Genomic DNA, 25,366 nt, shown 5'->3' with positions numbered 1-25,366 from the left:
CGAGAAAACAATTTCTGAATGACTTGGATAAGTAAAGGCGTTCCAAAGTTATTACCACATAAAGTGAGATATGTCAGTTTTGCAAAATTAGGCCTGGTCAAGAAGGGGGCAAATGGCCCAGATGGGAAGTGGTTAAGAGGGGCCTGGATGTATTTCTGGAGTGTAATAATATTACAGGCTATAGCTACTAGAGAGGGGTCGTTGATCCAGAGAGTTAGTCTGATTGCCTGAATGGAGTCGGGGAGGTATTTTTTATTCCCCTAAAGTGGGGAAAATTGGCTTCTACCTCACAGTTCTTTTTTTGCCTTCCTCTGGATCAACTTGGAGGATGACAGGCCGAACTGGATGGACACATGTCTTTTTTCGGCCTTATGTATTATGTTACTATGTAAATATATTTCTGATAAAAATATTGAATAGTATTTATGCATGTATGTAAAATATTGCAGTTGAAAATAGGAAAATGTGCCAATTTTTTAAAATTTTCATAGATTTTTACGTTTTTTAATAGATGCGCATATTTTATCGGTAAAATTTTACCACCTAAGTAAAGTACAATATGTGACGAGAAAACACTGCCAGAATTACTTTGATGTGCAAAACCTTTACGAAGTTATTCTCTGCTAAAGTGACACGTCATTAAGGCTCATACAGGCTTGGTCACTAAGGGGTTAATAAATGTTCCACACTGTCTTTCCTTTTGTCTAACAATATACACTTTAAAGGGCTGTCTCCTAGTTGAAATAAAACCTCTATCATAGGTCTAAGCTGTCTGTGGGGACTAGAGTGTTCATTTTACAAGCTGTTCAGCCAAGATGAACATGTTAAAATCAACAGCAGCTTTCAAGGACCATCCAGCGTCAGACATTTTTCTCTTGTGGTATACATGTTGCCAGTTGGATTAAGTTTTTATGCCATGATTGTGTCTTCTTTGATATATGTGACATTCAAATTCAAAATGTGGTTCGCATAAACGCAAATGTTTTGTACGATCATAATTTTTTTTTTGTTCCTTTGCCGGTATCCACAAACAGCTTTTACACAAATTAGGTGGTTATGATGATATTTACAACTGCCAGTAAAATGGCCAAGTTTTGGGGAGTTTCAGGGGACTTCAGCCTGGCTCTAGCTTACAAATATGGAAAATCATTAATAGCTTTGTTTCTTTTTTTTTTTTTTATCGTTGTTCCATTCATTGTAGTACACCACCTTAGCCTTGAACCGTATTAGTTTGCTGCAAAAAAAATATTCTGACCATTTCCTTCCTGGTCTCCCAATTTTTATTTCCCCATACCAGCCTTTGCATTACATTAGTGTCCTGCACACTCTCTTAGGCCCCTTTCACACGGGCAAGTTTTTCGCGCGGGTGCAATGCATGAGTGCACTGAATCCGGACCCATTCATTTCTATGGGGCTGTGCACATGAGCGGTGATTTTCACGCATCACTTGTGGGTTGCGTGAAAATCGCAGCAAGCTCTATTTTGTGCGTTTTTCACGCAACGCAGGCCCCATAGAAGTGAATGGGGCTGCGTGAATCGCAAGCATCCTCAAGCAAGTGCGGATGCGGTGAGATTTTCACGCACGGTTGCTAGGAGACGATTGGGATGGGGACCCGATCTTTATTATTTTCCCTTATAACATGGTTATAAGGGAAAATAATAGCATTCTGAATACAGAATGCATAGTACAATAGGGCTGGAGGGGTTAATTTATTTTTTTTTAAAAGTAACTCACCTTAGTCCACTTGTTCGCGCAGCCCGGCTTCTCTTCTGTCTTCTGTGAGGAATAGAACCTTTGATTACGTCACTACGCTCATCACATGGTCCATCACATGCTATTTTACCATGGTGATGGATCATGTGACGGACCATGTTATGAGCGTAGTGACGTCATCAAAGGTCCTATTGCTCACAGAACAAGACAGAAGAGATGCCAGCTGCGCGAACATGTGGATTAAGGTGAGTTAAATTATATATTTTTTTTTTAACCCCTCCAGCCCTATTGTACTATGTATTCTGTATTCAGAATGCTATTATTTTCCCTTATAACCATGTTATAAGGGAAAATTATACAATGTAAACAACCTTGAACCCAAACCTGAACTTCAGTGAAGAAGTTCGGGTCTGGGTACCACATTCAGTTTTTTATCACGCGCGTGCAAAACGCATTGCACCCGTGTGATAAAAACTGAACAACGGAACGCAATCGCAGTCAAAACTGACTGCAATTGCGTACCTACTCGCTCGGGTTTGCCGCAACGCATCCGGACTTTATCCAGACACGCTCGTGTGAAAGCGGCCTTAGTTCTTTTTCTTTTACTTCTTTACATATTCCCCCTTTTAACGTTCATTATCATTACTTTCTCATCTTTGTCACTTTTTTTTTCTTCCTTGCGTACCCTCTTAGATCACTTCCCTTACACTTTAGCTCCCATAACCCCTTCAACCCCGGGCCTGTTTTCACCTACCTGCCCAGGCCATTTTTTGCAACTCTGACATGTCACTTTTTTTGTGGTGATAACTTTAAAACGCTTTTACTTATACAGGCCATTCTGAGATTGTTTTCTCGTCACATATTGTACTTTATGGTAAAAATAAGTTTAAAAAAATCATTTTATCCATAAATAAATACCAAATTAAAAAAAAAAAAAATGTACAAAAAATTAGCAAATTTTCAAATTTCTATTTCTCTACTTCTATAATAGATAGTAATACCTTAAAAAATAGTAAATACTTTACATTCCCCATATGTCTACTTCATGTTTGGATCATTTTGAAAATGACATTTTATTTTTTGGGGACGTTAGAAGGCTTAGAAGTTTGGAAGCAAATCTTGAAATTTTTCGGAAAATTTCCAAAACCCACTTTTTAAGGACCAGTTCAGGTCTGAAGTCACTTTGTGAGGCTTTCATAATAGAAACCACCCAAGAAACTACACCCCTCAGGGTATACAAAACTGATTTTACAAACTTTGTTAACCCTTGAGGTGTTCCACAAGAATTGATGGAAAATGGATATGAAACTTCAGAATTTAACTTTTTTGGCAGATTTTCCATTTTAATCCATTTTTTTCCAGTAGCTAAGCAAGGGTTAACAGTAGGGATGTCCCGATACAGATACCAGTATCGGTATCGGGACCGATACCGGGCATTTGCACGAGTACATGTACTCGTGCAAATGTCCCCGATACCACTGCCGATACCTGTGCGCCGCTTCTGTGTCTGTCCGCGGCCCCTGCATCTCGCACAGCTAACAGCTTCAGAGGCAGCAGCAGGCAGTGTAATAGGAGCCGACAGTGGAAGCTAGCTCCGCCCCGCCCCTCCCCGCCCCGCCCTCCAACCAATCAGAGGCAACCAGCGCTGACTCACAGTGCAGGGACTCAGAGAATCGTCTGACAGTTTATTAGTTAAAAGAATCCAATGAGTCACAGACTGTCACCGAGTCCCCGCCAGGCTTCCTGCTCTGCGGCTCCCTGTAAGTCCGTCCGGGGGAAGGGGGGGCATTATTAGCATAGCATGTAGTGGAGCTGTGTGTGTACAGGGTGCATGTAGCAGAGCAGGAAGCCTGGCAGGGACTCGGTGACACAGTCTCTGACTCATTCGATTCTTTTCACTAATAAACTCTCAGACGATTCTCTGAGTCCCTGCAATAACTATACATTGTAATTACATCAGTCTGCTCCACTGCATTCACTGCAGCAGAGCTGTGTTTGCCAGGAGCGAGTCCCTCTAAAGGTGATAGTGTCTGTCTATGGCCCTGGTCCTTCCCTTCCTGTCTGCAAGCTGCACATTGATCTCTAAAAGCAGGCATTAGGGCAAGAAGAAATATACATTACTGTATGATGGCCACAAGACTATTATACTGAGGAGGGGGGGGCTTCAAAAATTGTTGTCCTGACTCCTTACAGTAGCGTCTCCTTGTGGCCGTCCCATACAGTATAACGTCTCCTTGTGGCCGCCCCATACAGTATAACGTCTCCTTGTAGCTGGCCCCATACAGTATAACGTCTCCTTGTGGCCGGCCCCATACAGTATAACGTCTCCTTGTGGCCGGCCCCATACAGTATAACGTCTCCTTGTGGCCGGCCCCATACAGTATAACGTCTCCTTGTGGCCGGCCCCATACAGTATAACGTCTCCTTGTGGCCGTCCCATACAGTATAACGTCTCCTTGTGGCCGTCCCATACAGTATAACGTCTCCTTGTGGCTGGCCCCATACAGTATAACGTCTCCTTGTGGCTGGCCCCATACAGTGTAACGTCTCCTTGTGGCTGCCCCATACAGTATAACGTCTCCTTGTGGCTGCCCCATACAGTATAACGTCTCCTTGTGGCCGCCCCATACAGTATAACGTCTCCTTGTGGCCGCCCCATACAGTATAATGTCTCCTTGTAGCTGCCCCCATACAGTATAACGTCTCCTTGTACCTGCCCCCATACAGTATAACGTCTCCTTGTACCTGCCCCCATACAGTATGTCTCCTTGTAGCTGCCCCCATACAGTATGTCTCCTTGTAGCTTCCCCCCATACAGTATAACGTCTCCTTGTAGCTGCCCCCCATACAGTATAACGTCTCCTTGTAGCTGCCCCCCATACAGTATAATGTCTCCTTGTAGCTGCCCCCCATACAGTATAACGTCTCCTTGTAGCTGCCCCCCATACAGTATAATGTCTCCTTGTAGCTGCCCCCCATACAGTATAACGTCTCCTTGTAGCTGCCCCCCATACAGTATAACGTCTCCTTGTAGCTGCCCCCATACAGTATAACGTCTCCTTGTAGCTGCCCCCATACAGTATAATGTCTCCTTGTAGCTGCCCCCATACAGTATAATGTCTCCTTGTAGCTGCCCCCATACAGTATAACGTCTCCTTGTGGCTGCCCCCATACAGTATAACGTCTCCTTGTGGCTTCCCCTATACAGTATAACGTCTCCTTGTGGCCGCCCCGATACAGTATAACGTCTCCTTGTGGCCGCCCCCATACAGTATAACGTCTCCTTGTGGCCGCCCCCATACAGTATAACGTCTCCTTGTGGCGGCCCCATACAGTATAACGTCTCCTTGTGGCTGCCCCATACAGTATAACGTCTCCTTCTGGCTGCCCCCATACAGTATAATGTCTCCTTGTGGCTGCCCCCATACAGTATAACGTCTCCTTGTGGCGGCCCCATACAGTATAACGTCTCCTTGTGGCGGCCCCATACAGTATAACGTCTCCTTGTGGCTGCCCCATACAGTATAACGTCTCCTTGTGGCTGCCCCCATACAGTATAATGTCTCCTTGTGGCTGCCCCCATACAGTATAACGTCTCCTTGGAATGTTATAGTTCTGTTTGCCTTTTGGTTGGTCAGTGGTCAGAAAATACATGTGTGTGTATTTTATTGTTAAAATTAGTATCGGTAATTGGTATCGGTGAGTACTTAAATAAAAGTATCGGTACTCGTACTCAGTCTTAAAAAAATGGTATCGGGACATCCCTAGTTAACAGCCAAATAAAACTCAATATTTATTACCCTGATTCTGCTGTTTACAGAAACACCCCACATGTGATCGTAAACTGCTGTACGGGCACACGGCAGGGTGCAGAAGGAAAGGAACGCCATATGGTTTTTGGAAAGCAAATTTAGCTGGTTTTTAGATGCCATGTCCCATCTGAAGCCCCCCTGATGCACCCCTACAGTAGAAACTCAAAAAAGTGACCACATTTTAGAAATTACGGGATAAGGTGCCAGTTTTGTTGGTACTATTTTGGGGTACATATGAATTTTAATTGCTCTATATTACGATTTTTGTGAGGCAAGGTAACAAAAAAAATTGTTTTGGCACCGTTTTTATTTTAAATTTGTACAGCGTTTACCTAAGGGATTAGGTCATGTGACTTTTTTATAGAGCAGATCGTTACGCACGTGGCAATACCTAATATGTCTGCTTTTTCTTATTTATTGAATTTTTACACAATAATAGCATTTTTTTAAACCAAAATAATGATATTTTAGTGTCTCCATAGTCTGAGAGCCATAGATTATTTATTTTTTGACTGATTCTCTTAGGTAGGGTCTAATTTTTTGTGGGATGAGGTGACGGTCTGATTGGTACAATTTTGGGGGGCATACGCCTTTTTGATTAATTTAGTGATGTAATGTGACAAAAAAATATTATTTTTATTTTTTTTCATCTGAGTGGTTAGGTCATGTAATATTTTTAATAGAGCTGGTTGTTACGGACGTGGCGATACCTAATATGTATTTTTTTTATTTTATTATTTCACTTTAGCACAATAGCAGTTTTGAAACAAAAAAAATTATTTTAGTGTCTCCATGTTCTGAGAGCTATAGTTTTTTTTTTTTGGGGGCGATTGTCTTAGGTAGTAGCTCATTTTTTGCGAGATGAGGTGACTGTTTTATTGATACCATTTTGGGAGGCATACGCCTTTTTGATCGCTTGGTGTTGCAATTTTTGTGATGTAAGGTGACAAAAATGGCTTTTTTTTTTACAGCGTTTTTATTTTATTTTTTTATGGTGTTTATCGGACAGGGTGGATCATGTGATATATTTATAGAGCCGGTCATTATGGACGCTGCGATACCTAATATGTGTTGTTTTTGTTTGTTTTTTTCAGTTTTTATTATAAAATAAGGGGAAAGGGGCGTTTTAAATTTTTTTTTTACTTTATTAATTTTATTACTTTATGAATTTTATTAAAAACACTTTTTTTTTACTTTTTTTATTTTACTTTATTTATGATATTCACTTTTGGGGGTCTGATCCCCTCTGCAATGCATTACAATACATCTGTATTGTAATGCATTGCCTGTTAGTGTATGACACTGAGTCATACACTAACAGCTTGGCTAGGAGACCTAGCCTGAGGCTGGATCTCCTCGGCTCCCGTAGAAGGCAGTTCTCGATGCCGTGCAAGGCATTGGGCAGCCTCTGCACGGCACGGGCTGCCTTGTCGTATCGGGTCACCGCCACAGCAGCGCGGGGACTCGATGCGATCGCTCACCCGACACAAACCTCTTCTATGTCGCGGTCAGCGGCATAGAAGAGGTTAATCCGCCAGCATCGGCTTTTACAGTGATGCCTGCGCATACAGCTGGGGCCCGGCTACCATGGACTGCCGGGCCCCTGCAGTGATTGCGTGCACACCGCTCCGGTGCTCGCGCGATCACTATGACGTACTATTACGTCAAATTGCAGAAACTCAGTGGTTCCCATGACGTAGTAGTACGTCAAAGGTCGACAAGGGGTTAAAGGTGTTGTACAGGCTTTTACTATTTATGACCTATTCTCAGGATAGGTCATCAATATTAGATCGGCGGGTATCTGACAACCAGCACCCCCGCCGATCAGCTGTATGAGGAGATTGTGCGCATGTGCCAACTCCCTACTCTCTTCCTGTCTGCTGCTTCTGGCTATGGTCTTTGCCATAGACAACAGCAATGAACAGAACGAGAGATGGCACGTGCACACTTCGAGCACCATCAACTCATACAGCTGATCGGAGGGGGTACTGGGTGTCGGACCCCCACCGATCTGATATTGGAAGAGAGAAGGGAGACGGCACATGCACACTTCACATGCCGTCTCCTCATATAGCTGATCGGCAGGGATGCCGGGTGTTGGACCCCTGCCGACCTGATATTGGAAAGAGAGAAGGGAGACGGCGCGTGCACACTACACATGCCATCTCCTCCTACAGCTGATCGGCAGGGATGCCGGGTGTTGGACCCCTGCTGATCTGATATTGATGACCTAACCGAAAAGCCCAGACAGCCCCTTTAATCCATCTTTCTTTTATCGTCTTAGTACGATTCTTTTATTCCCAGGTGTTTCCCTCCTTTTTTCTACAGTATGAGGTATGGCGTATTTTGTTTGTATGTATTTTATGGTATTTTTTTGCACTGGTACTTATTGCTTTCACTTCCTTTGTCATCAGTATAAATCTAGCTGCCATTCTTGTCTTCTTGTGTCTGATGGACAAGGGGGACCCTCTTTGAAGCGTGTTACACAAGGATTTTAATGTATGTGCTTTTAACAACTAGACCACCGAGTTTTAACTCCTGAGGAACAGCGCCACGATACATCCATCTTTTTTTCTTCTGGTATATCACTACATGTTGAAATCAGTGGCAGCTTTATTCGTACCAAGGACCATATGGAATTAGGCATTTTTCTCCTGTGGTATACATGTTGCCAATTTGATTACATTTTAAGTCTTGATTGTTGTGTCTTGTTTGATATATGTGACATTCACATTCAAAATTTTTATCACATAAATGCAAATACTTTTGTAAGATGAATATTTCACTTTTGTCTTTTTGCCGTATCCACAGGCAGCATTTTCATAAATTTAGTGTTTATGATGCTTACAATTGCTAGTGGAATAGGACGTTTCAGGGGAGGATACATGTCAACCTGACTATAGTTTACAAATCCTGTATGCTGGGAAATCATTCAGTTTTTTACACCGTGAAGTGATCATAGTGTAGTGTATTGTGTGGTTGGCACACAGGCAACGGCAGTGCATGTGAAAGGGAGGGTCACCCCAGTGCAAGACGACAAGCATCCCGGTGTAAGGGAACAGAGGTGAAAAAGATAGGGTCACCATCATGGACCACTGCTAACTAACTCTGTCTGTTACCTATCTTACTTCCCCACTGCTATTAGTCTAAAGCTACCCCTTTGAGATTCACCAGAGACCATTTTTAGGACAGTTGGGCTTGGCCGCTCGGGTCCCAGGTTAGGTCTGTGCAGTAAGGTAGCAGAAAACAGGTGCAAGCTCATAAGCAGCAGAGCTGTCAGATGCCAAGGAGTAGCAGATGAGTAAAACAAGCCTGAGTCTCAGCCAGGAGAGTCAATAGACGCCAAAACCTGAACCAAGCTGAAGAGTCAAAGGCAGAAATATCAGTTAAAGCCTAGTCAGAAACAGGAAGGTCCAACATAAATGCATCACAGTTCTGAGCACACAGAACTAGCATGTCTCTTATGGACATGTCACCGCTTAATCCGGCCATTGGCTGCAGCAGAGCAGATGATCATGCTCATGCCAGAGTGGAAGTAAACAATGTGCGGACCGGGCATATGGACCGGAGCTGCAGATAGCAGGTAAGTATGAATCTTTCCATAACAAAGGCAGGCTGTTGGCAACTGTAAAAAAGAGATTTATCCCCAGACCACTGAATATAGCAGCTACTGTACACTTTTTTTTTTTTTATTGTGTCTTTTATTCCCATTTAGACTTGCACATGATTCTCTGCATTTCCAGGACATGCATATAGAGCTTTTCTAACTTTTTATGGGGACAAATTCATAGATTTCTTAACATGATGAAGTGTGTAGCAGTGTTTTGCAGTTATGCAATGCACTATGCAATTAATATTTATGTACAAAAACACTTCAGAAATTTCAGAAATTATATTCCACTAAATAGGGTTTAGTAGCCTGATTACTTACATGATGGTAAGAAAAAGCCTGATGTTTCCATTTCACTACAGTAAATGTATTATTAAATTAGTGGGCAATTATGAAGGAGATGGAGTCAGAGTGTTATAAAATGCAGGAGTCAGAGCTTTGGCTATATGACTAGATTCACATTAGCACTTAAAGGGGTTCTGCATTTTTTTTAAACTTATGATCAATCCTCTGGATAGATCATCAGCATCTGATAGGCGGGGGTCCGGCCCCCGAGACCCCTGTCAATCAGCTGTTTGAGAAGGCAGCAGCGCTGTTTACCGCAGGCCCAGTGACGTCACGACTAGTATCAATGTCCTGGGCGGGGCTAAGCTCTGTTTACTTGAATGGAGCTTAGCCGCGCCCAGGCCAGTGATGCTAGTCGTGACGTCACTGGGCCTGCGGTAAACAGTGCGAAGGCCGCGGCACTGCTGCCAGTGCCGTTGCGTTCTCAAACCGCTGATCGGCAGGGGTCCCCAGGCTGATCGGCAGGGGCCCCTTTAATATTCAGCAGCCTGCCAGATATTAAGCAATAGTGTGAAGCTAGCCTTACCAACTCCACAGCCCTCCTCTCACTCATTATTGGAGTATGTTGCATGAGGTGGGGTTAAAAGGGCCATATCTTGTGTATAAGCAGTTTCTAGAGGAATATTTGAAACTATTCCCTTTTGAAAATCAGGAATAAAAGGGAGGAGGATGTTGTATATATCACTGAGGAACAATGGAAAGAAGGTTTGGAACTGATCCCTAAATTATTGTCTTATAAAGATATGCGCATGCATCGCAATACTTTTTTATGGTATCGAAATCGAATCAAAAATTTTGGTATCGCAACAACTACTCTGTACACTGCCGCTGTATATGTGTGTGCGATACTGCACACTGCCACTGTATATGTGTGTGCGATACTGTACACTGCCGCTGTATGTGTGTGCGGTACTGTACACTGCCGCTGTATATGTGCGTGCGATTCTGCACACTGCCGCTGTATATGTGTGTGCCGTTCTGCACACTGCCGCTGTATATGTGTGTGCCGTTCTGCACACTGCCGCTGTATATGTGTGTGCCGTTCTGCACACTGCCGCTGTATATGTGTGTGCGATACTGTACACTGCCGCTGTATATGTGTGTGCCGTTCTGCACACTGCCGCTGTATATGTGTGTGCCGTTCTGCACACTGCCGCTGTATATGTGTGTGCGATACTGTACACTGCCGCTGTATATGTGTGTGCCGTTCTGCACACTGCCGCTGTATATGTGTGTGCCATTCTGCACACTGCCGCTGTATATGTGTGTGCCGTTCTGCACACTGCCGCTGTATATGCTGTTAATGCCCATGTTGTTTGGTTCTAGACTTCTTTATATGTTAATTTAAGAGGTGTTCTTTTTGTCGCTGAAAATAAGGCTTTATAAGGTAAAAACAAAAATGGCTCCTTACTTTTGTAGCTGGCTCCTAGATTCTAAGGAAGTTTGTCAAGCCCTGATATAAGTGATTTACAATATTAGAGGAAGGATACATTCATTGGGAAAAATGGACAGTTGAAAAGAGACTCTAGTACCCTGTTGGGCCGCCTCTATCCTGGCTACAAGGTGAGATACAGTTGGGCATGGAGGCATACAGGTTCTGTATGTTATCCTGCTGCACATTTGTCCACAGATGTTGTAGCTTGGCCTTATAGACCCTACACACTCGTAGGTTGCCAAAGCTGGCATCCCAGCTGGTCCCATAAAATACTTGATTGGGGATAAATCTGGTGACCGCGCAGCCAAAGATGTGTTGCAGTTTAGCAGAGACATTCCTGGGAAACCCTTGCTGTGTGTGGGCCAGCGTTATTCTGCTAAAAATGCCAATTGGAAGCCCTTCCATAAGAAGAATCACATGTGGCAACAGGATGTCCTGCACATATCACTGACCTGTTAATGTCCCACGTTATCACTATGACTGTTGTATGCGATGTCTCCTCAGATCATCAAACCAATAGTTGGGGCAGTCTGTCACTCCATAGCAAAGACAGAAATGCAGAGCTCACTATGAGGTTTGGGATGTCGTTGTATCCCAAACAGAACCTGGATTCGGCGTTAAAGACGACATGGTTCCATTCCGTAGAAGTTCAGGTTTCTCATTAACAACACCACTGCAAAAGAAGATGACAGTAGTTGGCTGTCAATGGCAGGACACGTAATGGCCCCTGTGACACCAAATTTCCTTTTGCTGAGCCTGAGCGCCTGGAAATGGTCTGGGCAGAGACAGGGATGTATCATGAAGGTGCCACTTGTTGAATGGTTCCACAAGGACATTGTGGAAGATGCTTGTCGATTAATCCTCTCTACTAGTCGTCTATCCAACGCCTCCTAACACCTAAATCAAAATGGCCTTGATGGTGAGCAGCTTGTCTAAATGCTTCTCGCAGTCAAATGCTGTCAGTCGTAGAGGCATATTTAGCAGTCAGTGATCTCTCGCCAAGCAGAACACTACCCAAAAGTAGCATCTAAGAGCCTTTTCATAGGGCAGTTGGCGAATCTATGGCACGGGTGCTAGAGCTGGCACTCAGAGTCCTCTCTGTGGGCACACACAACCTGGAAAAAGTCTATGGCGTACCAATATACAGTTGCAAGAAAAAGTATGTGAACCCTTTGGAATGATATGGATTTCTGCACATATTGGTCATAAAATATGATCTGATCTTCATCTAAGTCACAACAATAGACAATCACAGTCGGCTTAAATTAATAACACACAAAGAATTAAATGTTACCATGTTTTTATTGAACACACCATGTAAACATTCACAGTGCAGGTAGAAAAAGTATGTGAACCCCTAGACTAATGACATCTCCAAGAGCTAATTGGAGTGAGGTGTCAGCTCACTGGAGTCCAATCAATGAGATGAGATTGGAGGTTGTTTGTTACAGCTGCCCTGCCCTATAAAAAACACACACCAGTTCTGGGTTTGCTTTTCACAAGAAGCATTGCCTGATGCGAATGATGCCTCGCACAAAAGAGATCTCAGAAGACCTACGATTAAGAATTGTTGACTTGCACAAAACCGGAAAGGGTTATAAAAGTATCTCCAAAAGCCTTGCTGTTCATCAGTCCACGGTAAAACAAATTGTCTACAAATGGAGTAAGTTCAGCATTGCTGCTACTCTCCCTAGGAGTGGCCGTCCTGTAAAGATGACTACAAGAGCACAGCGCAGAATGCTCAATGAGGTGAAGAAGAATCCTAGAGTGTCAGCTAAAGACTTACAAAAGTCTCTGGCATATGCTAACATCCCTGTTAGCGAATCTACGATACGTAAAACACAAAACAAGAATGGATTTCATGGGAGGATACCACAGAGGAAGCCACTGCTGTCCAAAAAAAACATTGCTGCACGTTTACAGTTTGCACAAGAGCACCTGGATGTTCCACAGCAGTACTGGCAAAATATTCTGTGGACAGATGAAACCAAAGTTGAGTTGTTTGGAAGAAACACACCACACTATGTGTGGAGAAAAAGAGGCACAGCACATCAACATCAAAACCTCATCCCAACTGTGAAGTATGGTGGTGGGGGCATCATGGTTTGGGGCTGCTTTGCTGCGTCAGGGCCTGGATGGATTGCTATCATCGAAGGAAAAATGAATTCCCAAGTTTATCAAGACATTTTGCAGGAGAATTTAAGGCCATCTGTCCACCAGCTGAAGCTCAACAGAAGATGGATGCTGCAACAGGACAACGACCCAAAGCATAGAAGTAAATCAACAACAGAATGGCTTAAACAGAAGAAAATACACCTTCTGGAGTGGCCCAGTCAGAGTCCTGACCTCAACCCGATTGAGATGCTGTGGCATGACCTCAAGAAAGCGATTCACACCAGATATCCCAAGAATATTGATGAAACAGTTCTGTAAAGAGGAATGGTCAAGAATTACTTCTGACCGTTGTGCACGTCTGATCTGCAACTACAGAAAACGTTTGGTTGAAGTTATTGCTGCCAAAGGAGGTTCAACCAGTTATTAAATCCAAGGGTTCACATACTTTTTCCACCTGCACTGTGAATGTTTACATGGTGTGTTCAATAAAAACCTGGTAACATTTAATTCTTTGTGTGTTATTAGTTTAAGCAGACTGTGATTGTCTATTGTTGTGACTTAGATGAAGATCAGATCACATTTTATGACCAATTTGTGCAGAAATCCATATCATTCCAAAGGGTTCACATACTTTTTCTTGCAACTGTACCTTAGTCTTTTGCTGCCATTCATCAGTGCAGGGAGCGGTATGAATTGCGCAAGCAGCGCACTGAATGCAGGCAGGCTATTATAGCTAAATGATAAAGTACATGGAAGATGTACTATATTGGACTGTAGTATTCAGTGTTGGCACTTATCAATAAATAAGTGGGTTCTGGGTCACAGTTTGGGCACTCAGTTTGTAAAAGATTTGCCATCACTGGCATAGGGAGAAGCACTTTTATACCGTCTTGGGGCAAGACCCAGTTTCTAATCAGACCACACCAGTAATCATTTGCTGCCTGAGACACAATTGCAAGCAGAGTTTTGCAGCAATTCAACATTTCTATCTGATTATTTTTTTGTTGTCAATGAGTCTATTAGAGATAGTATATTTAAGTAATTAATATTTTTATATTACACAAGATTCTGGATTCTGCTGTAAAATATAATTTTATTTTAGTAACAATTCAACAAATTACGTGTCTGATTAAGAAGAAATCAAGTATTACTTAGAAGCAAGACTGTTTTTGTTCCTGGTAATATATCCTTGTTCTAGTCTGCCAAGTTCAAAGTGACCATGAAGCACAACTTCCAGTGCCTGGAGCACTCCTAATGTGTTTTGTACAGGAAAATAATCAACAAAAGGCTTTGGCCCATTACAGCCTGCAAAAAAAGTAAATGAAGCACAATAAATACAACATGAAAGTAGTTCAGCTGTGCCAAGCTTCACCCCATGTTGGAGGTATAGGTAACAGTCATGCTCACTCAGTTCCTGCTCTGTTTTGCCACTGATTTGTTCCAGATTTTGCAGACAATTTTGCTTGCATCAAAGTGAATATAACTGATGCACCTGAGTAAGGGCGCAGAGGCTGCTGAAATGTTGCACCTGATTTGAATGTGAAAGAGCCAGTCCCAGATTTACTGATCCTGTAGACCAGGCATGCTCAACCTGCAGCCCTCCAGCTGTTGTAAAACGACAACTCCCACAATGCCCTGCTGTAGGCTGTTTGGGCACGCTGGGAGTTGTAGTTTTGCAACAGCTGGAGGGCCGCAGGTTGAGCATGCCTGCTGTAGATGGCGTAAGCTTAGACCGGCTGTCTAGACCTGCAAGCTGGAGGATACACTACATGTGGTGCAGGGACCGACTTTACTCTGACTTTATACAGTACATACTAATATTGTAGGTCTGTTAGGTACTGCGCGTCGTGCTCCCTGTCTACTTCCCCTATCTGTCGGCACTCAAGGGCCCACAGTGTACAGTGATACAGAAACCCACAGATTGGTAAATACCTGATCCTGGGTGTTCATCTGTTTTGGCTGTTTGTCCTGCGTCTTTCTTGATTTTCTTTTTCTTTTGTGCCGTCCGGGATGAAGGGAAGTACAGGAGGCTGGACCCTATAGGTAAAGATTTAATGTGGAGCTTGCCCCGGCCGGTGGCACAGCTCAATTTTTTGAAAAGGCCGCTTGTTCGCGCTCGCACGGAGCGCTGCGTGATGTCACGGCAAAAGCTACGGTGGGCTAGGAGGACCAAAATTGCTCCAACGCGTTTCGAATAGTTACGCTATTCTTTGTCAGGGATGCTTCTTCTGGCTCCTGGTGCTGCTTTTAAAGGTCCGTTTCTCCTCCCTTATTTAACCCCTTCATCCCTCGCGCATTGGTTTAATAGGTTATTCAAAGGCAAATAATTCAATTTCTGAATTTAACCCTGAAGGTACCAAAGTGTTTAGATTAAATATCCAGCGGCTTTCTGCTCTAGACATTTTTTTGATGAAATCTCCTCCCCTTTTATCTTTTTTGACCATTTCTATTCCACAGAATGTGGTACCACTGTTATTTCCCCCATGTTTATCTTCATAGTGTCTAGAGAGAGGATGACCGTCATATTTTCTTCCTATGTTATAAATGTGCTCCCCTATTCTTTTACTTATAGTTCTTTTTGTGCGTCCTATGAATGTTTTTTTACATGGACATGTTACGGCATATATTACACCCTGGCTCCTACAGGTCATATGGTCCTTTATTTTTATTTGCATTTTTGTGTGCTGTTTTCTGTTTGTTTTAAATTTTCTGTTTGTTTTAAATTTTAATTTGGGGTTTGTTTCTCTGTATATTTCTTGTTGTCGTTGTTTGGTTTGCTGTTCTCGGTTTTTCTTTCCCAGTGTTGACTATTCATATCCTTCATCCTACCTCTTTCGATGTTACATTCTATGTCCCCCACTTCATTGCCTTTTGATGAATTTCGTTTCTCCTGTCTTTTTCTTTTTTGTGTTCTATTCTGTTGGTATGGTGAAGCTATCTCTTGCTCGTCCGTTTCATAGTTTATAGAGAGCTGCCACCTCCCACAGTGGCTGGAAAACATCCCAAAAAGTCAATTTATGAGAATAAAACGCAACTGCACAAAGGAGGATGAATATCAAACAGAGGCAGAAAAAATGCTGAAGAAATTTGAGCAGAGAGGCTACAACAGAGAGAAATTGCTAATACAGAAAGAGCTGGTAGGAAAACTGGACAGACAGGAGTTAATAAATAAAAAGAAGAGAACAACACAGAAGTGGGACCCTTTGAAATACCACCTATCGTCACACAGTTCAACGGCCAAGCAGGAATATTAAGAAGAATTATAAAAAAACATTGGGAAACCCTGAAGGAGAATAAAATAATAGGAGACCAGATCCCTAAAAACCCTAAATTCATCTACAGAAAAGCAAAAAATGTTGGAAGCCTTATAGCCCCAACAAATAAATGCGTGAGCAAGAAAAACGAAAGCCAAATAATAAGTGTGAACACAGGACACAAACCGCAGGGAGGTTTCTTCCCGTGCGGGTATTGCGGGGTCTGCAGAAAATTAAAAACAGACAGAAAACAGCACACAAAAATGCAAATAAAAAATGAAAGGACAGGGGACACAGCAACATACAAAATAAAGGACCATATGACCTGTAGGAGCCAGGGTGTATATGCCATAACATGTCCATGTAAAAAAACATACATACAGTTGTGTTCAAAATTATTCAACCCCCACTGAAATTGAGTGTTTTGGCCAGTTTGACATTGATTTTGATCATTTCAGTCATCTTGTTTACAATTAAATCAGAGGCACTTGTAAGTCAGACAAATATAACATGACATTTATAATGAAATAACCACAAATGTCTTTTCTGTGCTCACATCATTATCAGTTTTATTCAACCCCCAAGTGACATTCAATCTTAGTACTTAGTACAACATCCTTTTCCAGTTATAACAGCTTTTAAACGTGAAGCATAGCTTGACACAAGTGTCTTGCAGCGATCTACGGGTATCTTCGCCCATTCTTCATGGGAAAAAGCCTCCAGTTCAGTCACATTCTTAGGCTTGCGCGCTGCAACTGCTTCCTTTAAGTCCCACCAGAGGTTCTCAATCGGATTTAAGTCTGGTGACTGCGATGGCCACTTCAAAATGTTCCAGCCTTTAATCTGCAACCATGCTCTAGTGGACTTGGAGGTATGCTTGGGATCATTGTCCTGTTGAAAGGTCCAACGTCTACCAAAGCCTCAGGTTTGTGACGGACTGCATCACATTTTCATCCAATATCTCCTGGTACTGAAGAGAATTCATGGTACCTTGCACACGCTGAAGCTTCCCTGTACCTGTAGAAGCAAAACAGCCCCAAAGCATGATTGACCCCCCCGCCATGCTTCACAGTAGGCAAGGTGTTCTTTTCTTCATAGGCCTTGTTCTTCCTCCTCCAAACATAGCGTTGATCCATGGGCCCAAACAGTTCTAACACTATCCCAAAACTTTTGTGGTTTGTCCACATGACTTTTGGCATACTGCAGTCGACTCTTCTTATTCTTTGGAGACAGCAAGGGGGTGCGCCTGGGAGTTCTGGCATGGAGGCCTTCATTACGCAGTGTGCGCCTTATTGTCTGAGCTGAAACTTCAGTACCCACATCTGACAAATCTTTTTTCAGTTCCTCAGCAGTCACACGGGGACTTTTCTCCACTTTGCGCTTCAGGTAGCGCACAGCAGTCGAAGTCAGCATCTTCTTTCTGCCACGACCAGGTAGCGTTTCAACAGTGCCCTTTGCCTTGAATTTGCGAATGATGCTTCCTATGGTGTCTCTTGGTATGTTTAATATCTTTGCAATCTTCTTATAGCCATTGCCCTTCCTGTGAGGAGAAATCACCTCTTCTCTTGTCTTCCTGGACCATTCTCTTGACTTCACCATGTTTGTAAACACACCAGTAAATGTCTAGAAGGAGCTGAGTATCACAGTCCTTTTAAATCTGCCTAATTGGTGCTTATTATGCTTGATTGCTGCTCCTTGACATCCACAGGTGTTTTCAATACTTGATCGAAAACACTTGAATGAACCTCTGTCCTTAAGACTGGTAGTCTTTAAGGGGTTGAATAATTGTGTCAATGAAGAAATCACAAAAAGAACATTTAATACTGTATTACAAAAACAATTGATGTCATTTTAGTTGCATTTGGTTCTTTAAAAAGTCCTTGTAAGATTTAATTCTGAACACAATTACAAATGTACACTAAATTCCCTAAAACCCTTTACAGCATTGGGGGTTGAATAATTTTGAACACCACTGTAGGACGCACAAAAAGAACTATAAGTAAAAGAATAGGGGAGCACATTTATAACATAGGAAGAAAATATGACGGTCATCCTCTCTCTAGACACTATAAAGATAAACATGGGGGAAATAACAGTGGTACCACATTCTGTGGAATAGAAATGGTCAAAAAAGATAAAAGGGGAGGAGATTTCATAAAAAAAATGTCTAGAGCAGAAAGCCGCTGGATATTTAATCTAAAGACTTTGGTACCTTCAGGGTTAAATTCAGAAATTGAATTATTTGCCTTTGAATAACCTATTAAACTAATGCGCGAGGGGTGAAGGGGTTAAATAAGGGAGGAGATACGGACCTTTAAAAGCAGCACCAGGAGCCAGAAGAAGAATCCCTGATGAAGAATAGCGTAACTATTCGAAACATGTTGGAGCAATTTTGGTCCTCCTAGCCCACCGTAGCTTTTGCCGTGACGTCACGCAGCGCTCCGTACGAGCGCGAACAAGCGGCCTTTTCAAAAAATTGAGCTGTGCCACCGGCCAGGGCAAGCTCCACATTAAATCTTTACCTATAGGGTCCAGCCTCCTGTACTTCCCTTCATCCCGGACGGCACAAAAGAAAAAGAAAATCAAGAAAGACGCAGGACAAACAGCCAAAACAGATGAACACCCAGGATCAGGTATTTACCAATCTGTGGGTTTCTGTATCACTGTACACTGCGGGCCCTTGAGTGCCGACAGATAGGGGAAGTAGACAGGGAGCACGTCGCGCAGTACCTAACAGACATATCATATACATCATTTCTTTTGATTAACAGCGGTGGCGGTACCGCAGCGTCAGATAAAACAAGTGTAAGCGCCTGTGTAAGACAAGTAAGAAGTGTTTCAACATACTAATATTGATTGGCTTACTTTGTGAGAGATTTTTACAGCAGAATTAGGGCTCATGCACACAACCGTATGTATTTTGTGGTCTGTAAAACACGGATCTGCAAAAAATACAGATGGCGTCCGTGTGCATTCAGTATTTTGCAGAACAGAACCGCTGGCCCCTAATAGAACAGTCCTATCCTTGTCAGTAATGCAGACAATAATAGGACATGGCCTATTTTTTTGCGGAACGGACATACAGAAACAGGGTGCACATGGAGTAAGGCTACATTTACACGTCCGTGGTGTGTTGCGGACCCGCAAATTGCGGGTCCGCAACACACCAGCCCGGCACCCCCATAGAAATGCCTATTCTATTCTGCAAGCTGCGGACAAGAATAGGACATGCTCTATCTTTTTGCGGAGCTGCGGACCCAAAATCGGGGCCGCGCTCCGCAATTGCGGCTGCAGACAGCACACTGTGTGCTGTCCGCATCCATTCTGTCCCCATAGAGAATGAATGGGTCCGCACCCGTTCCGCAAAATTGCGGAACGGATGCGGACACGTTTTGCGGATGTGTGAATGGAGCCTAACGTCCATTTTTTTGCGGACCCGTTGAAATGAATGGTTCACCATACATTCCGCAAAAAAACGGAAGAGACACAGAAAGAAAGTACGTTCATGTGCATAAGCCCTTATGGTGCAATTTTTGTGCAAAATGGGCCCCACACCCTTCCCACAACATTTCGACCCTTTCCACTAAGCACCACCCTCTCGTCAAACATATCAGAGGAAAGTGTAAAAATCATAAATTTGCCAAATTGTGTCCATTTGCTCCACTTTTTAGACATATTTTTGGGGCAGATAAATCAGGTTTGATATACAGGTGAAACTCGAAAAATTTGAATATCGTGAAAGAAAGTCAATTTATTTCAGTAATGCAAATTAAAAGGAATTGCATTAATGCAGCTTAAAATTAGAGTTTTGCAAAAAGGTTCAATATTCTAGGCTCAAAGTGTCAGACTCTAGTCAGCTAATTAATCCATATCCCCTGAGCAAAGGGGACCTCAAAACTATGACTTTGGGGTTTCATAAGCTGTAAGCCATAATCATCCAAATTATAACTAACAATGGCTTGAAATATCTCGCTTTGCATGTAATGAGTCTTCACCTTCACCTTTTAAGTTGCATTACTGAAATAAATGAACTTTGCACGATATTCAAAATTTTTCGAGTTTTACCTGTATGGTGTGATTATAAGTGAATGGGGGAGATTTATCAAAACTGAATTAGTTTCCCATAGTAATCAATTAGATTCCACCTTTCATTTTTAAGAGAGCCTTTGGACAATGAAAGGTGGAATCTGATTGGTCGCTATGGACAACTAAGCCAGTTCTACTTTATAACAGATTTAATAAATCTCCCTCAATGTATTTATATGTGTAGGAGTATGAATCGATTGCTCATCAGTAGCTGATCATATGTAATGCCTATTCCAGGGATCAGCAACCTTCTGCACTCCACCTGTGGTGAAACTACGACTCCCAGCATCCACACCTTCTTGGCTGTTCTCAGAACTCCCAAAGGAGTGAATGGAGCATGCTGGGAGTCGTAGTTTCACAACTGCTTGAGTGCCGGAGGTTGCTGATCCCTGGCCTATTCTATCTGTATGGTGTTAATATTGTACTGGTCTAAAAGAGGATAGCAAACAGTGGCATCCTCCTGTCGTAGACTCCCACTGTTAAAATCATGCATTATTCCATATAGAAAAAAAGGTATTCTGACACTGCATAGCACAGTGTGAATGTAGCCTTAGAGACATCACTGGAAAATTTAGCACAGTACCCGTGGATAGAGTTGAGCGAATTTCATAGAATTGCGTTATGGTCCGTGGGATCGGAATCCATAATACAATTCACCTTTAACCAACAAACGAAGTGTGCACGAATTTCATAATATGACATTCGCTCATCTCTACCTGTGGAGTCTGCCAGTGTTTTTGCCTAATAAGCTGATCCCAGCTTGAATACGCAATTTAAAACATGCCTTTGCTTTGCAGATCTGTGTCGGCTATGCGGCGAAAATACGCTTTTTAGAACTATGCAACTGCTGTTCCTCTCTTCTTTGCGCCCTTCCCTTCTCTTGTTAATTGGCAGGGCTAGGCATCCGTATCCTGCTCTTGTCTGCCCCGAGCACCACAATTTTGGTGCATGCATAGTACATCACCTTGTTCTTGCCCGGTAGGAAAAAGCTGTACTTTGCCTGCACCACATTTCTGATGCACGGCACAGTTGTAACATAGCGTACCTCCAATCCAGTGGCACAATCCTGGATTTCAGCGTCCAGACTCTGTGTTCCACCATTCAGCGGTTAGTGCTCTACCCAGCAGCAGGCATGATACAGTGACCTTATCACACTGAACAATAGAGATGATCATCTCCCGGCCTGTGTGCCCAGGTGCTCCTCTCAGCAGGCACAATGGTGTCCCTTCATCTTGCCGGCTGCTGGGGATAGCATGATGTGCTCCATTCACCAGGGGAGTGTTATTTTTTTATTTTATTAACAAGGGTACATTTTTGTAGGAGGGCACTAAGTGGGCATTCTGCTCTATAAGGGCACTAAAACGGGCATAACTTGTGTGCGAGTTAGTAAGGAAGCATTCAACTGCGTGTGGGGGCCGGGGGACACAAACGGGACTTAACTGTGTGGGGATATATTTTCTGTGTGGGGCACTAAGAGGGCATAACTACAGTGTCAGGGTACTAAGGGGCATAACTACTTTGTGAGCGTACTGAAGTGGTTAACTACTTTGAGAGCATACCAAGGGGGTATAACTACTGTGTGGGGGCACTAAGAGGACTGGGTGGGATTGGGTGTGTATCAATCGCTATTGAGGACAGTTACCGGTGCAGCTTAGTGTTAAAGATATTGCCATGGCGTACTATGTGCACTGCTGATAATGTCCCTCCTTGGCATTTTTAAAAGTTGGGAGGTATGCAGGGGCGAAACTAGAAATGACTGGGTCCCATAGCATACTTTTAAAGGGAACCCACTATCTACTTCCCCACAACCCCCTCCTTCCGTGCAACCCTCTAGTCAAGATTGCCCACGCTCTCTTTACAACCCATCCTCCCCCCCCCCCCCCCCCCCCGACCCACTCAGTCATATAAGAAATATGAAAATAACCAGCAGGTGCTGCAATAGATCAAAGTAATAGCACTGGCCAGTGTCATGGTGTTCTTTACCAGTCTCTGCTCTAGACCCCTCTGTCTAGCACAGCACTGTATAGAGGAGTCAGACTGTAGTATGCTGGGCTCGGACCCCCTGCTGCCATGGGGGGGGGGGCAGGTTCTGTATGTAAATAGTCTCCTGAGCTGCCCAGCCCAAGACCCCTGCTGGTGCAGGCCCCGTAGCAGCCCCTACGGCTGCTACATCTGTAGTTACACCTCTGGAGCTATGCTTGTGATTACCCGGCCAGGAGATGGCAGGATACAGTGGCCTGACCCTGTCGATCAGAAAGAGGAGAAAGGGGTGCAATGAGAAAAGAGATGGAAGTTTGGTGCTCCGATGGGCTAGGCCGCGCCCTCGGTGCTCCGAGCATTTAATTTGCATGACCGTAAAAAGAGGTTTTTCGACACATAGCAGACACAGATCTGCAAAACCAAGGTATGTTTCACACTGTGTAGGAGAAAGTGGCTACACCTGCCTGGAAAACAATGGTGTGGTGCTCACTCCGTGCGACTCGCCCCAATGCCGCAAAAGGAAATGGCTATTGTAAAGTTTAGTCAGTGTGGAGGGCACTCATTACCTAGGATTGGATGGTTGTTTGTCAGTGTAAATAGTGGATAGTATGAAATAAAATCAAATATAACTACAGTATACCTAAAAGTGGATTTTTATTAATAAATATATATATATATATATATATATATAAATAAAAAGAAAAAAGGGGGATGGCAGCACCGTCACAATAGAACTTGGAAGAGAAGGGTGCACAGGCCCAAATGTGGACATAAGCCAATCCAACAAATATAAAAAAAGAAAAAAGGGCAGCACTCCACTGGATTAAAATAAAATAAACTTTATTTACCCAAGGGCTGTAGCGACGTTTCGGCTCTTACACAGGAGCCTTCCTCAAGCAGTGTGTACACATCAAAACTCTGGGTATATATAGTGTTACAACCAATTCAAGACAATTACATATTAAGTGGACATGATTAATAAAAAATCAAAATACATGATACATTATAAATATATAAAACAATGAAACCAAACATACAGAGACATTGAATCGTGATACATACAATTGTGAAATAATATAGTGAATATAAATAGTACAATACATTTGTATTCCATAAATCACATAACGAGTGCCAGCTGTAGATAATTACATAAAGTGCAAAGTGCTTACTGTTACAGGTGATACATATGATGGATGCAGGAGGGAGAGCGGCTGTTGTCCATGTAGACATGTGCGATCCGGCGTTTTCTCTCTTTTTTTTATATATATATTTAGGAATGGATGTTTATTATTAGTGGATGTTTAAAAAAGGGGGGGGGGAAGCTATAATAAATATAGGAATAGAGAAAATGAAGGATCATAAAAAAAAAAGTATATAAAAAGGGGTAAGAGTAAAAATAAGTCCCAGAAAAAGGATAAAGTCAATGTCCACGGATGGATCTGATGTAGGCTCCAGAGGGTGATATTCCGAACACCTGTGGAAAGTCTTGTATGGAAAAGAGTCTGTTCATGGGATTGCTGGGAGTTGTGGTACTGCCTGTAGTACCTGTATTTGTCTGCTTGATGGCAGTACTTGGCACTTTGAGGGAATCCTCCTGCTTATAGACACAAGTGCTGCACAGAGATGTACCATGTACAGTATATGTGTGTTTAGCAGCAGTGTATTTGCAGGGGTCATTAATGTTGCACAGCATTGTGAATAGCTGTGCCACAGTACAGATCCTCCTGTCAGCAAAAGCGATCTATAGCAATGCTCAATTTAGTAGTTACATCGGTATAAATGTAGCCAATGTGTTTAAAAGGTATATATAACCTTACCCGTCTGTTGAATGTTGCCGGGAGCGGGGTACTCCGTAGCGCAGATATACTCACCAGCTACGCTCGTGGCGTCCCACGAGGGCGGGAGATTAGCTCTTGAAAAAAGGGGGATGGCGCCTTTCAGACCTGTATGAGAATAGTAGGTCAAATCTTTCTTATTGAATCCAGTAAGTCCGGAGTAGATATCTGATCCTTTGTGGGGGAACAGTGGTCTCTGTGTGCTGCTGCAGGGGACACCTGGTTTTATACATCCACTAATAATAAACATCCATTCCTATTTATATATTTTTCTATATTTTTTTATATTTAAAAATAAAAATCCACTTTTAGGTATGCTGTAGTTTATATTTTATTTTATTTCATACTATCCACTATTTACACTGACAAACAACCATCCAATCCTAGGTAATAAGTGCCCTCCACACTGACTGACCGAATGTTTTACACTGTGTATTCAAGAGCTACATGAAAGTGTGACCCGCTTATTAGGCAGAAACAAGCTGTCCCCCCTTAGCCTGTTATAGTAAAATAAATGTTTGCCCTCCCCCACTTCTGGCTTATCTTGACTGACACCTTGCCTGATGATATTTCATTTACTTACGGTATGTATATTTTTACTTTTCAGACATTACCCAAAGTGCTACTGCTTCACGAGGTTGCTGAAAATGATGGTGCTTGGACCGTTCTTCCTGTCATACCATAGTAAGTGCCACGTGCAGCTGTCGTATTGTGTGTATGGTACAAATCTGTAGGACAGCCACCGTAATCCTCATTACTCTATACCAGTGACCTTCTTATATCTTGAGGAACCTCTGATCACACGGTTCAGTCAGTTCAGTAGACATATTAGGTATTGCCGTGTCCGTAAAACAACCTGCTCTATAAAAATACCACATGACCTAACCCCTCGGGTGAACACCGTAAATTTTTAAAAATAAAAACGGTGTTAAAAAATCAATTTTTTTGGTCACCTTACATCAATAAAAATTGTAATAGCAAGCCATCAAAAAGTCATATGCACCCCAAAATAGTGCCAATCAAACCGTCATCTCATCCTGCAAAAAAAGATACCCTACCTAAGACAATCGCCCAAAAACTGAAACAACTATGGCTCTCAGACTATGGTGACACTAAAACATGATTTAATTATTTTTTGTTTCAAAAATTATATCCTTGTGTAAAACTTACTTAAATAAAA

General features: G+C 42.8%; 1 protein-coding gene across 1 annotated transcript in view; it reads left to right on the top strand.

Annotated features, from left to right (window-relative positions):
* B3GLCT (beta 3-glucosyltransferase) overlaps nt 1-25,366 on the top strand; it is a 587,625-nt gene that overhangs the window by 266,896 nt on the left and 295,363 nt on the right. The window contains exon 5 of the mRNA XM_040426156.1: nt 24,794-24,870. Coding sequence (XP_040282090.1) covers nt 24,794-24,870 — 77 coding nt within the window. The remainder of the gene's footprint in view (nt 1-24,793; nt 24,871-25,366) is intronic.

This window comes from Bufo bufo, chromosome 3 (genome assembly GCF_905171765.1).
Source record: "Bufo bufo chromosome 3, aBufBuf1.1, whole genome shotgun sequence".
In the NCBI taxonomy this organism is placed as follows: domain Eukaryota; kingdom Metazoa; phylum Chordata; class Amphibia; order Anura; family Bufonidae; genus Bufo; species Bufo bufo.
Note: the sequence above shows the minus strand (reverse complement) of the source record. Positions and strands in the feature narration are given on the sequence as shown.